The 13,845-nt window shown below is 53.6% G+C and overlaps 1 protein-coding gene across 2 annotated transcripts; it reads right to left on the bottom strand.

The window, feature by feature from the left end:
• Positions 1-274: 274 nt before the first annotated feature.
• On the bottom strand, positions 275-13,759 carry SLC44A4 (solute carrier family 44 member 4). Of its 2 annotated transcripts, XM_030850719.2 has the most exons (21): positions 13,726-13,759; positions 12,065-12,113; positions 11,526-11,599; positions 11,313-11,391; positions 10,260-10,359; positions 10,052-10,177; positions 9,836-9,896; positions 8,221-8,305; positions 8,054-8,137; positions 7,542-7,777; positions 7,353-7,452; positions 6,758-6,850; positions 6,386-6,488; positions 2,239-2,492; positions 2,072-2,166; positions 1,849-1,952; positions 1,664-1,737; positions 1,385-1,455; positions 1,192-1,286; positions 992-1,076; positions 275-399 (listed from the first exon to the last, which is right to left on the bottom strand). In XM_030850719.2, exons 1-21 carry the CDS (start codon positions 13,757-13,759, stop codon positions 281-283), a joined length of 2,121 nt encoding a protein of 706 aa, XP_030706579.2. In that variant the 3' UTR covers positions 275-280. The 2 variants fall into 2 exon arrangements, with proteins under 2 accessions (XP_030706579.2, XP_030706580.2); XM_030850720.2 differs by lacking the exon at positions 10,052-10,177.
• Between the last annotated feature and the right edge of the window lie 86 nt (positions 13,760-13,845).

Below are 13,845 nucleotides of genomic sequence, written 5' to 3'. Positions count from 1 at the left end.
TATTGGCTGGGGTGAAGAAGGGGGCGGGCATTACTCCTCAATAGCCTTTTGATTGGTCGAGGCACCTGGGTCACGTCATAGGGGCGGGATCTATTTTAAAGAGCCAGGCGAGGTTAAAAAGAGCAGCATGTAGGATGAAATAAAAGTCCCAGAGTTTTTGAGAAAACAAAGTATCAGTCTTTTAATAAAATCTTTTTACTACAAAATCGAGATCTGGAAGGCGGGTTGAGGCTGTGAGGCTGTACAGGCGGCGTGCAGTCCTGGATCAGAGCTACGCCTCTCACTTCTTCCTCTTGTCTCCTGGGGGCACCTCGTTCTTCTTGCCCAGAATCTTCAGAAGGGCCTTGGACATGTAGTAGGGCCGGTCCACGGAACCGTCGTTCCGCTCCAAGTCTTCCACTATGGCACGACATAGACTCATAAGAGCGCACCGTTGGGAGCCAACCCCACTCCCCGGGAAAACCAGGGACTAAGAGACAGCTCCCTGGTTTCCAGGCTGCGCCACCACGGGCTGATTTTGGGGGGCAGTTTTTGCAACCTACTGGGTAGGTTATGTAATAGTTTCCTCATCTGTAAAGGTGGGGGGGGTGTCAAAAATATTTCACAGCGTGATAAGGATTAACGGAAAAAACACATGTCAGTTGCTTAGGGCAGAGCCCGGTACACATGAAACCCTGAATGAACGCATACAGTAGGGTGAGAAAATCCCCACTCACTACAGCCACCTGCTGGGAAGAGTCCTGTGGCTAACTTCTTTCCCAGATTTTCTAGGGGAAGATACCAGAGGCCTCTCCCCTGGAATGTTCCTTCTTGGGAGAGCCCAGGAGCCTGGGAGCTCACTCCCTCCTTTCTTCCCAAACACCTGCCCTGAGGATGTTAGAAGAGCCTCTGGCTCCTGTAACTCATGAGGTCGCTGTTTCTAGAAGCACCAGAAAAGCCTGAATGATCTGGTACCTTTAAGTTGAGGAGAGGAGGTAGAGGTGTGACTCACAGAAACAGAGGAAGAGAGTGTCCACACACATGCCGAAAACGCTGAAGAAGCCATTGGCGATGACATAGGCCCCCAGGATGGAGGTCTGCAAGAGGCAAGGTTTCCCTTAGGGTTCCTTTGGAGAGTTGGAGGGTGAAGCGGGCGTCGGGGATGGGGTGGGGTGGAGGGTGGGGCTGGGGGGTTTGGGGGGTGTCACTCACCATCATGGGCAGCCAGTAGTAGTTGAGTTGGGGACTCTCAATGTCTTTACCCAGTCCCTGGATGCGACCGGTGAAAAAAAAGAAGGACAGGACCCCTGTGAGAGAGATCTGGAGGTCAGCATCACTCCTCTGAGGTCACCTCTTAAACTGCCCAGCACCCCTGTCCTCTGTAACTCCCTGCCCTGGTCCTTACCAACACCTCCAACCACCAGCAGCTTCCCAAAGAACAGTAGCAGGTCTGTGACTTTGTCCAGGACGACCACCCTGTACAAGGAGTTGGGGTAGGTTGGGGGTAAGAGGCCTGGCAGGGGTGGGAGTAGAACTGGCTATATAATTGGCCGTGACAGATGCAAAACAAAAACTGTTCACATTTCAAGATGGAGGCAGCAGAGATTAAACCCAGCTCAAGGCGCTTCTGAGCACAGCATGCTTATGGGTGGGAGAGCACGGAGGTGGGGGGCCACAGCCTGACCTGACAATGTTCCGCATGAGCAGCATGAAGGCGTTTTTGGCTGAGACACAGAAATTCTTCCCGTAGATGGCAATCTGGGTGAGGTGGAAAGTTCAGGGTTACCTGTGGTGAGCTTACCTAGGCCAGGGTAGGAGACCTGCATCCAGGGCCCCCAGAGCAAGGGGCTGCTCATGTAGTGGGCTCACCATGATGTATGCATTGCGGTTCAGGAACTTGATAAACTTTTCCAAACACCAGAGGCAGCACTTGAAGCAGCACATGATACAGCGGGCCACAGGGTTCTGGCTTCCTGGGGGTAAGGAGGGCTCATGTTTGGGCACTGGCCCCTGACCGCATACCGCCCCCGCTCCAGCGCCCAAGGGTCCAGCTGATCAGCCTAGCCTTGCCCAGCCCCCAACCTCGACTCACCTCTCAGTTTGTTGTCAATGTACTCCAGGATGACCCTGGCTATCTGCACCAGGGTCAAGATGAGGGCTCCAAAGGCTAGCGACCCGGTGTGGTAACTGCACAGGGGTTAGTGAGGTAGTCAGAGGACTCCCGGGTTCATAATTCCCAGCCCCCTGCCCCAGGCTTACCGGAGTGTGCGCATGAAGGCAGAGCTCAGGGGAAAGGTAGGGATGTCCCGGGGCTTGTGGAAGGCCCAGTAGAAGGAGGCAAAGGCCCCAGCCAGGACACACTGGCCCAGGGCTAGCACCCAGTTGATGGTCCAGAACAGCCCCAGGACCCCGTAGATTTGCAAGTTGAAGAGAGAACGTTGTACTAGGCCTGTGGACAAGTAGCCCTGGAAGACGCACATCAGCCCTGGGCAGGAGGAGTTCACCGGCTGGTCCTGGGAAGGCAGGCAGAGGAGGCTCATTCCCAACCAGCTCCTGCCTTCCCAGAGCAGAGGGTGGTAACAGCCTCCCCAGAACGGGGGAAGCCCATTCCTTCCAGGAGATCCATCTCTGGGTTCAGACAGGGTTCAGCTTGCCTATTGTGTGAGTGTAATTAGTTTCCTTCAGTCTCCAGTCTCTGGACGGCACAAGAGCTCCCAGGCCGTGTGGACCAAGCCTTAATGGTATGAAGGCAGTGTGACCAATGCCTAGCTCTCCTTTGCACTTGAACAGCTTGTCCCCTCCCAGAGCAGCCTCTGCAACTTCAACCAAAGCACTTTCTAGCAAAATTGAACAGACTGGGTATCAGATGATGCTAAGGAACCATTAATTTTGTTTGGTGTGATAATGGTGTAGTGGTTATGCTTTTATTTAAAAGTCCTTATCTGTTGAGATCCATCCCGATATATTTAAAGGTGAAATGGCACAATGTTCAGAATTTGCCTTTAAAAACTCGAGGGCTTCCCTGGTGGCGCAGTGGTTGAGAGTCCGCCTGCCAATGCAGGGGACATGGGTTCGTGCCCCGGTCCGGGAAGATCCCACATGCCGCGGAGCGGCTGGGCCCGTGAGCCATGGCCGCTGAGCCTGCGCGTCCGGAGCCTGTGCTCCGCAACGGGAGAGGCCACAACAGTGAGAGGCCTGCGTACCGCAAAAACAAACAAACAAAAAAAAACTCAAGAAAAATAAATTGCATGGTGGACTTCTCTGGTGGTCCAGTGGTTAAGACTCCATGCTCCCAATGCAGGGGGCCCAGGTTCAATCCTTGGTCAAGGAACTAGATCCCACATGCATGCCACAACTAAGAGTTCACATGCTGCAACTAAGAGTCTGCATGCCGCAACTAAGAAGTCTGCATGCTGCAACTGAAGATCTTGCATGCTGCAACGAAGATCCTGCATATGGCAATGAAGATCCTGCACGTGACAATGAAGATCCCACGTGCTGCAACTAAGACCTAGCGCAGCCAAATAAACAAATAATTTTTTAAAATTGCAAGGGGTGGGGGATGGGTAGGGAAATAGATGAAACAAGAACAGAAGGCTGAAGGTTATGGAATCTGAGTACAGGGATTCTCCATGTTTGTGTGTGTCTGAAAATTTCCCTAATAAAAAGTAAAAAACACAGATTCGTCTCTTAAAGCAGAGGAAATAAACAAATGGGATTTAATTAATCTTAAAAGCTTTTGCACAGCAAAGGAAACCATCAAAAAATGAAAAGACAACCTACTGAATGGGAGAAAATATTTGCAAATGATACGACCAATAAGGGATTAATATCCAACATGTAAAAACAGCTCATACAACTCAACATGAAAAACACAAACAACCTGATTTAAAAATGGGCAGAACGGGGCTTCCCTGGTGGTACAGTGGTTAAGAATCCGCCTGGCAATGCAGGGGACATGGGTTCAAGCCCTGGTCCAGGAAGATCCCACATGCCGCGGATCAACTAAGCCCGTGCGCCACAGCTACCGAGCCTGTGCTCAAAAGCCCGTGCGCCACAACTACTGAAGCCCGCGCGCCTAGAGCCTGTGCTCTGCAACAAGAGAAGTCGCCACAATGAGAAGCCTGAGCACCTCAACGAAGAGTAGCCCCCACTTGCTGCAACTAGAGAAAGCCTGCGCACAACAACAAAGACCCAACTCAGCCATAAATAAATAAATATATTAAAAAAAAATGGACAGAAGAACTGAATAGACATTTTTCCAAAGAGGAAATGCAGACGGCCAACAGGCACATGGAAAGATGCTCAACATCGCTAATCATCAGGGAAATGCAAATCAAAACCACAATGAGATATCACCTCACACCTGTCAGAATGGCCATCATCAAAAAGAACACAACAAATGTTGGCAAGGATGTGAGGAAGAGGCAACACTTGTACACTGCTGATGGGAAAGTAAATTGGCGCAGTCACTGTGGAAAGCAGTGTGAGAAGTGTCTCAAAAAGCTAAAAATAGAACTACCATATGACCCAGCAATTCCACTTCTGGCTGTACACCTGAAAAAAAAACACCCCAAAACCACTAATTGGAAGAGACACATGCACCCAATGTTCATAGCAGCATTATTTCCAATTGCTAAGGTATGGAAGCAATCTAAGTGTCCATCAACAGATGAATGGATAAAGAAGATGTGGTACATAAATACAACGGAATACTACTCAGCCATAAAAAGGAATGAAATGTTGCCATTTACAGCAACATGGATGGACTTGGAGGGCTTCCTGGACTTGGGTGGCTATTTCCTTTCCCATGTTAGGGAAGTTTTGACTATAATCTCTTCAAATATTTTCTTGGGTCCTTTCTCTCTCTCTTCTCCTTCTGGGACCCCTGTAATGTGAATGTTGTGTTTAATGTTGTCCCAGAGGTCTTTAGGCTGTCTTCATTTCTTTTCATTCTTTTTTCTTTATTCTGTTCTGTGGCAGTGAATTCCACCATTCTGTCTTCCAGGTCACTTATCCATTCTTCTGCCTCAGTTATTCTGCTATTGATTCCTTCTAGTGTATTTTTCATTTCAGTTATTGTATTGTTCATCTCTGTTTGTTTGTTCTTTAATTCTTCTAGGTGTTTGTTCTTTTTTTTTTTTTTTTTTTTTTTAGGTGTTTGTTCTTTAATTCTAGGTCTTTGTTAAACATTTCTTGCATCTTCTCCATCTTTGCCTCCATTGTTTTTCCGAGGTCCTGGATCATCTTCACTATCATTATTCTGAATTTTTTTTCTGGAAGATTGCCTATCTCCACTTCAGTTAGCTGTTTTTCTGGAGTTTTATCTTGTTCCTTCATCTGGTACATAGCCCTCTGCCTTTTCGTCTTGTCTATCTTTCTGTGAATGTGGTTTTCCTTCCACAGGCTGCAGGATTGTAGTTCTTGCTTCTGCTGTCTGCCCTCTGGTGGATGAGGCCATCTAAGAGGCTTGTGCAAGCTTCCTAAGGGAGGGACTGCTCTGTTTGAAATTTTATAACAAGAATTTATAACCACTTTCCACTTTGTATGTAATTGTGGGTTTGCGTCAGTCCCCACCGCTAGGGCATAAGCAAGTTGAAAGCAAGAAGTACTTCATTTGGGGCTTTGTATAGCCAGTGCCTGGCACATAATGGGTCCTTCTTAAATGTAAACGACCTCCCTCTCCTTTTTTAGAGTGGGGCTGACGCCTGTGGGCACAGCCCATGGTCCCAGTTCTGATGTGGTGGCCACATGAAAGCTTTGACAGTAAATACCCAGCAGTGCAGCCTCACTTCCTGGGAACATCACAGGGGAGAGTTTGGGGTAGCAGCTACTCTCCCAGGCCCCCAGGGAGCCCACCTGCTTATCGCCTAGAACAGTGTGTTCTGAGGAAGCCTAACTAAAGATAACCTAAACAAAACCCATCTACAGTTATCAGCTCTTATCAGGTGCCAGCCATTATACTTTCATGTGCCCAGTGTCCTTTAATTTTCTCGGCCACGGCCAGGCCACGGCCATGCTGAGGCACAGATATTAAGATTATCTCCATTTTACAGGTGAGCAGACTGAGACTGAAAGGGTGAAGTGGTTAATGGTTCTCTAGGCAGAGGAATGTCCTGGGGAGGGATGGAGAAGTTCTGAGATCCACCTGCCCCAGGGCGTGGTCCTGCCCTTGGGCACAGCACGCATCCTCTTGCAGCACAAAGGGTGGCTCAGCGGGAGATCTGGAGTCTGCAGACAGACTCCCTTTCTGGCTCTGCTAGGGGCCTGCTCTGTGACCCGTGAGTGAGCCCCTTGCCGTCTCTGGTCCTCAGTCTCCTCTGCACAATGAGGGATTTGAACCAGTTGTTCTCTAAGGTCCCCTCAGCCCTACTGGTGCCCCTCCACATCCACCCCAAATCCTCACCATGGGGTTGCATGATGTATTCATTGGCACATTCTCACAGCCGGACAAGCTGATGTTGGGCGCCCAGAACACGTACTGGGGTTGCCCAGATGTGGCCAGGTACCCAGAGGGGAGTCAAGGAAAGCATGGTGACACGGGGGCCTCCCCAGTTCCCCTCCTCAGCAACCGCTTCCCAGGAGCTTGAGCAGGTTGTTCACTGCACGGAGGGGCTCAAATTCAGCCTGTGCTCGCTCTTTCAAGGCGGGGCTGTGTCTGCTGGGAGGAAGGGGTGCCTTCTTCCAATCACACTAAGGCATACTGTCTACAAAAGTATTGCCCTGCCCCCCACCCCCAAGGGCTCCAGGAGGGCCCAGTCATGTGGGCAAAGGATACAGAGCAGTCATGGCCCAGTAGGCAATGCAGACGAGCAGCAGGACAAAGGTGAACAACGGGTAGAACATGGTAGACATCATCTGTCCTACAGCTCTGCAGGGAGATGAGAGCAGTACACGAGTGAAGCTAGCCCCCCCGTCCCCACCCATCCTCTCACGGTGCCGACCCTGGCACAGGCCACACCTCTGCCCTCTCCAGGGCCTGCTCCTTCCCCCTAAGGCTGGGCACATAGCAGGAGCTCCCTAAAAGAACTGAACTGAATAAATCAGGCTCAAGGGGACTTTAGAGGAAACTAGAGCCACAGAGAAGCCACCAGGGGCAGCTTCAGGGTGAGTAAGGGCTTGTTTCATGTTTTAGGCACTTGACAAGACACTAATTAACTTAATCCTTATGAAAACCCTACAAGGTAGGAACTATTATTACCCCCATTTTACAGATGGTTAAACTGAGGTGCAGAAAGGCTAAGCCGCACAGCAATGTTAATCACTGTGCTATGCTGCCTTTCTCCTCCAGTGCTCTGCCACCTTTCCAGCACTCCCATCCTGGGCCCACCCCCCTGCCCTCTGCCCCTTCTCCTTCCCACATGGGCCCTGACCTGCTGGCTTCCTCCAGGAGGGCGATGGCGATGCGAATCCGTTGCCGCAGGAAGATGAGCACCAGTAGCAGGATGCCTTCAAGCACGGCCAGCACGATCACTGAGGGTGGACAGGGGGCAGAGTGGCCTGGGTCATGGCCAGGGCAGCCCTTGGGTGGCTGGTGGTTCATGGGTGGGCAGGGCACTCACGGGCTGCTAGCCAGGTCTCCTGAACGCTGCTGTAGGCGCTGAGGTTGGTGGTGAAGCCCAGCTGGGAGATGGAGGCACCCTTGTCCCGCAGTACGCGGTATTCCTCCCAGGAGTGATAGATGCCGTACGCCAGCACGCCCAGCACCCCTATGATCAGCACAAACACCAGGGGCCCGGCCACCAGGCGCAGAAGCAGAATAAACAGCAGGCTCAGGACCAGAGCCACGCCTAGGGCACTGCGGGCAGGGAAACATAGGTGAGGGTCACCCCACATCCCCCATACCTTTCCCCTTTCAGAGGCCCCCAAATACCTTACCTCAAACCCCAATGTCCCCAGATCAGAACCCCCCCACACGCTTTCTCTTATAAATCCTGTTGGACTTGGGATCCATTCTGAGCTCTGGCTCCACCTCCCCTGCCCAAAGGCTCTGTTTCAGACGGTGGGCTAAGGGATAGAGGGTCAGAGTCGGGGGAAGGGAAGGACGAGAGAGCAGGGGAATGTGGTGACTCACATAAGAATCCAATACCAGGATTGGGCAAAGTCTTCAAAGATCTTGACACTGATGTCACGGGCGTTGAGGCTGTCAAGAAGACCACTGGTGGGGAGAGACAGAGTCAGATGGGGCTGTGAGTGGGAAGGGGGAGCGGGACAGAGATGTAGGGGCAAGGGAATGCCCACCTGATGCCCTGGGCGATGGACGTGTTGGAGATCCCTGGGAGCTCAGGCACAGTACTATTGGACCATGGAAAACAACGCCCCAGAGCTGGAGGGAGAGAACCGGGCGACTGGGTGGGAGGGCCCAGAGTTTGTCTTGAAAGTCTCTGGCCCCCACCCCAGCCCGTCGTGCCCTTAGGGACAGAGTTGAGAAGGGCTCTGCCCCACTCAGAGGGCTGCTCTTGATTCCACAGCCGAAAGGGAGCTCCTGGCCCAGGAGCCCATGCTTCCTTCACTGTCTCTTAATGCTCCTTCCTGCCCACCCTGCCACTGCCTGGGTTCAGACCCTCCTGTCCTCTGGCCTGCCTCTTACAGCACCTCCATGCCCACCCCTGCCACCCTTCAATCCAGCCCCTGCCAGAGTGCCCGGGAGACACGGCACAGCCCGGACCTTGGCATTCCAGGGCTCTAGGTCACTCTGCTGCCCAGACACCTCCAGATGCCTTGCCCTGGAGAGTGCCCACGCTCACGGCCAGGCTTTAAGGCCCCATCGTCTGAGCCCAGCCACTTTCCCTTCCCCTCTGTACCTTTGTGCTTCCTCCTCCAGAAATCCCATCCATGATGCCCTGTTCAGCTCCATCTCCATCTCACCTCCTCCAGGAAGCCTTCTGGCCCCACCCCTATCTCCTGTGGCCCCTATTATGTGCCTACAGAGCCATTTATCTTGACCCTCACAACAGCTTTGCCAGGCAGACTTACTTTGCATTTACATTCTACAGATGAGGAAACAAGGCTCAGAGAGGTTGAGTCATTTTCCTAAGACCACACAGCTGGAAAGTGCTGGAATTAAAATCCAGATCTATCTGACCCTGGAGCACTCATTGGAGATACTTCCTATTGTACCTACTGAGAGCTGGATATCTTTTCTCATGTTATAGTTACATTTTTTTTTCTATTAAAAATAACATTTAAGGGCTTCCCAGGTGCTGCAGTGGTTGAGAGTCCACCTGCCGATGCAGGGGACACGGGTTCGTGCCCCGGTCCGGGAGGATCCCACATGCCGTGGAGCGGCTGGGCCTGTGAGCCATGGCCGCTGAGCCTGTGCATCCGGAGCCTGTGCCCCGCAACGGGAGAGGCCACAACAGTGAGAGGCCCGCATACCACAAAAAAAAAAAAAAAAAAATTTGGGAAAAAGAGCAAAAAAAAAAAGTCAACTGTGATCCCACCACCCAGCGCAGTCACTTTAACATTTGGGTGAACATCCTTCCAGTCTGTTTCCTGTGCCTGCACATAAATGCATGTGTGTACATTCATCCACGTATGTTCTCGTGGCAATCTCATGCAATCGCTTCGTGAACATCTCTGATCTCACCATCTAGGATGTAGTCCAAAAGGGGAGCAGTTTTCATCTTCGCTTCACCTGTCCCCGGTACCTAGCACACAGCAGGTACATAATAAGCACTGGTGATCTGACTGTAGGATGGTCATGCAGCAGAGAAAAAAAACGAAGACCTGGTGCTCATTCCGATTTTGTCACAGACAAGCTGTGTGACTTGCCTCTCTCTGAGCCTGGTTCCCTTGTTTGAGGGAAAAAAATCTAGGACTGGATGATGTCTGAGGAAGGAATGTGGCTTCTCACCTGGAGTGGAAGGGAGGAGGAAACTGGGGCAGAGCTCCTGTCTCAGGCTTTGGAGCACTTGCTGGAGGGTGGGGGGAGGACAGACAGACACACAGACACAGAGCAAGATGAAGGAGTGAGTCCCCTTTCTATCACCACGATCATCTACCCAACTCCCCCTCCCACCCTCCCTCATTATGGACCCTCCTTAGCAATGACATTGGGAACAGCACTCACCATGTCCCCAGGCACCCCTGGCAGACAAAAGTTCCTATTTGCTGCATAGAAGACCTGCCCAACCGACTGTGAGAGCTGGTCCGTTTCCACAGTCCATGGGACCTCTGGGCAGGAGGACACACACACCTGGGGGCAGAGAGCGTGCTGAGGGGCTGGTATCCAGACCCTGGGGGAGATCTGGGGACAGAGGCAGGTCCCAGACTCTGACCTGGGGTGTGGGGCACGCCAGGCCATTCTGGGCGATCGTGATGATGTTGGTGGTTAGGACGCAGCTGAAGATGTTGAAGTATAGGAGATATGGTTTATCTCTGTAGGAGAGAAGGAAGCGTATGCATAAGGGCTTGGTCAAGCCTTGGGGAAAGAGAGGGACTGCCAGGGCTGTGCCTCAAGAGTGCAATGGGCGGCTTCCCTGGTGGCGCAGTGGTTGAGAGTCCGCCTGCCGATTCAGGGGACACGGGTTCGTGTCCCGGTCCGGGCAGATCCCACATCCCGCGGAGCGGCTGGGCCCGTGAGCCATGGCCGCTGAGTCTGCGCTCCGCAACGGGAGAGGCCACAAGAGTGAGAGGCCCGTGTACCGCAAAAAAAAAACACCAAAAAAACAAAAAAAAAGAGTGCAATGGGCCCAGTTCCTGGCCTCTGGAAGCTCAGCTCAGCTGGGGAGGTATGGGAGACACCTGAAAGATTGCCCAGAGTAATTCAGCATCTCCACTGCTAACAAAATGGTTAAGAGCTTGAACTCTGGAGCCAGCTTTATGACCTTGAATAAGTCATCTAACCACTCACTGCCTCAGTTCCATCACATGTAAAATTATAGCACCTACCTCACAAGGTTTAGATGAGTTTGTGTGTGTAGAGTACACTGCCTGCCTGGAATGCCATATAAAGGTTAGTGCTTTTATTATTTCCTGAACGTTTCCTGCATGCTGGGACTGATAGCCTTGCTTCTGGAATCATCCTTGTGTTTCAGAAGAAGAAATCAAAGTTCAGAGATATTGAGTACCTTGCCGGAGGTCACAAACCAGAACTTACTTAGCCCAGTTGGGGATTCAAATGACCATCTCTGAACCCTAAAACCTGTGCATTTAACCATGACTCTTTGCTGCCTCCTAATTCTAGGAGGATTCAGAAGCCACTGGCCAGCAGTGGAGGCTGTTCTACGTGGCCTGGACTGGTGAGATTCAGGGAGGCTGAGGTGGAGTGGTCCCCTACCCATCCCCCATCTCATCTCCCTCCTGCCCCCTCTTCTTGCCTTCATACTCACTTGTTTTCCCCGATCCCGCAATAGGCCCCAGTAGAGTTCCTGGGGTAGAGGACTTGCTGGGGGTCTCCATACACCCAGGCTGGAGACAGAGACACACAGATGAATCACTGGAGTGCGGCAGGGACTTAAGAGGGAAAGGCTGTGGGTGTGGTCCCTCCTTGGGACAATAATGTCCCCCAGCCACTGCCCAGCTCTGCACTGCCAGAAACTCACCCACAAGCCCCACGGCGATGTAACCCAGAATGAAGAGGAAGAAGAGGACACAGCAGATGATATCTGTGCAGCTCCTTGGAGAGAAATGGGGGAAACCTTTGGAGAGGGGATGCTGGGGAGGGGGGGGTAGCATGGTCTGGAGGAGTCGTGCTTTGGAGAGTTGGGGGATGCTGGAAAGTAGGCATAGGTAGCTTTCATTTTATTCTCTTTAAGAAAACCTTTTTCTGGGTGGGTAAACTTCCTTCTGAAGTTTAAAACAGGAAAGGGCACAGTTCAGAAGTGTTCAGCTGGATGAATTTTCCCAAAGGACACATGCCTGTGTAGCCAGCTCCCAGGCCAAGACACAGAACATCACCAGCAGCCGGGAGGCCCCCTTGTGGCCCCTCCACTCACAACAGTCTCCCCAGGGCCACCACCCTCCTGGGGCAGGAGGTTTTTTCCTCACAAGTTTCTTACCAATATTTCAGCAAATACGAAGCAAAACCCAGACACCGCCCCCATCCGCCCCCCCGCCCAGCAGCACAGCGCCCAGAACTCACCTGTTCTTGATGGGGCCTCGGAAGGAGGGGTCATATTTGGCTGGTTTCCCTGAAGGGCAAGGGGAGGAGTGTGGAGAGTGAGGCATTGAGAGGGGTCTCTCCCCCCATTTCCAGTCCCTCCAGACCCTTCCCCACAGCAGGAGCTACCCTGCACCAGGGTCCTACCTGGCCCTCAGGAGTCTGGGGGGAGATAGACAGGGGCAGGGCTGGCAGGAGGGGAAAGTAGAGAACAGGAAAGGTAGGAGCAAGGCTTGGTCAGCAGCTGCACTGATCACTGTGAACTCCAACCGGGCGGCCTTGGAGGGAGGGGAAAGGGCAGCTTTTTATGGGTCATTTACGGGTCACACCTCAAGGCCCTCAGCCAAAGTCATCGAATCCCGCAGGGACTGGGCTGGGGGCGCTGTAGACCCCCACCCGGAAGGGAGCTTAGTCCCCAGGCTACTGCCAGTCTCTGGGAGAGCAGTCAGGGTGACACCTGAGCCGGGCAGCTTGTGGCCCGTCCTGTTCCTGGTCCTCCCTGAGTACACACAGGGAGGAAGTGAGGCCAGGCAGCCAGGGTCCGGTGTGGGCGGGGAGGAGGGAGGACAGAGGGCCGAGCCAGAGAGTGGAAAGGGGTGCGGTCCATTCTCCCAGGTGCTCTGGACCCTTGTCCCTCCGTGGTTCTCAGACGCGATGTTGATGATTGACCCAAAGCTGCTCCAGGAAGTCTGTGGAGTGTCCCCATTGCTCCCTCCTCTACTCCCTTCGGACCAAGCCTCGCCTCTGGAAGGTCCCTCCCCTGGGGTTCCTTCCTTCCCTAGCCCTCACTGCTCAAAGGGATCCCAGAGGCTGGTCCCAGCTCCCCCTCCCTGTAGACCCCTCCACCCTGCCCCCTGCCCTTGTCCTCAGGACCCCTCGGGGCAGCCCCCCAGCCTTTGCCCCTCACAGAGATGCTGGAGACAGGCTGCCCGCTCCTTCTCCTCAGGCCTTACCCTTCACAGGAGCCCCAGAACTCTGCTGCCCCTCTTCCTAACCCACTCTGAGATAGACTCCCTCCTAGCAGAGAACCCAGGGGGCTGGTCCCCAGCCCTCTCTCTCCACCAAGATCTGCAGCCCCTACTCCTCTCAGGGACCCCCAGCAGAACCCCCTCCGCCGCCACTCCTCACAGACCCCGGCAGGCAGATCCCCAGCGCCTTTTCCCCTCAGAGACCCAGAGTCCAGGCTGAAAGTCCGCCTCCTTCTCAGGGACCCCAAGCTGTCCCTCCTGACAGCGGCCCAGAGCCCAGCTCACTCCTCCCAGCCCCTGAGCCCCTTCCTCTGCTCAGGACCCTGACCCTGCCTCCTTCAGGCTCTGCTTCCCGGGGCCCTGTCCTGAGGGGCCGAGAGTCCAGGCGTGGCATCACCCCCTCGTCCCAGGGACTCCAGCGCCCCTCCTCACGCAGACCCCAGCTTCACACCCCAAAGGCCCCTCAGCAATGGCTCCCAGCCCCTGCACCCCATCCTCCTCCGAGGACCCTGACTCTGTCTCCTTCCATCAGCTGTTTCCTGGGCCCTCCCCTCGGGGACCACGACTCCCCTCAGCTCCTCTCCCTGGTGCCGGCCCAGCCACCGTTCCCCGGAGCAGGCTTCCCCTCCCTCGCCGGGTCCCGGGCCCCCACCCCAGCCTCGCCCCCAGCCTCACCGTAGACCTCATTCTGGTCCTGTTTTCCCCCCATGGCTCAGTCTCCAGAGTGATTGGAGCCTGGGAGACCTGGCAGCTCACCTGCCACCAGCCCCGCCCTCCCGCCCTCACGTCACAGCC

Source organism: Globicephala melas, chromosome 11 (genome assembly GCF_963455315.2).
Source record: "Globicephala melas chromosome 11, mGloMel1.2, whole genome shotgun sequence".
Classification (NCBI taxonomy): domain Eukaryota; kingdom Metazoa; phylum Chordata; class Mammalia; order Artiodactyla; family Delphinidae; genus Globicephala; species Globicephala melas.
The sequence above is the reverse complement of the archived record's forward strand: the minus strand, read 5'-3'. Positions and strand labels throughout refer to the sequence as shown.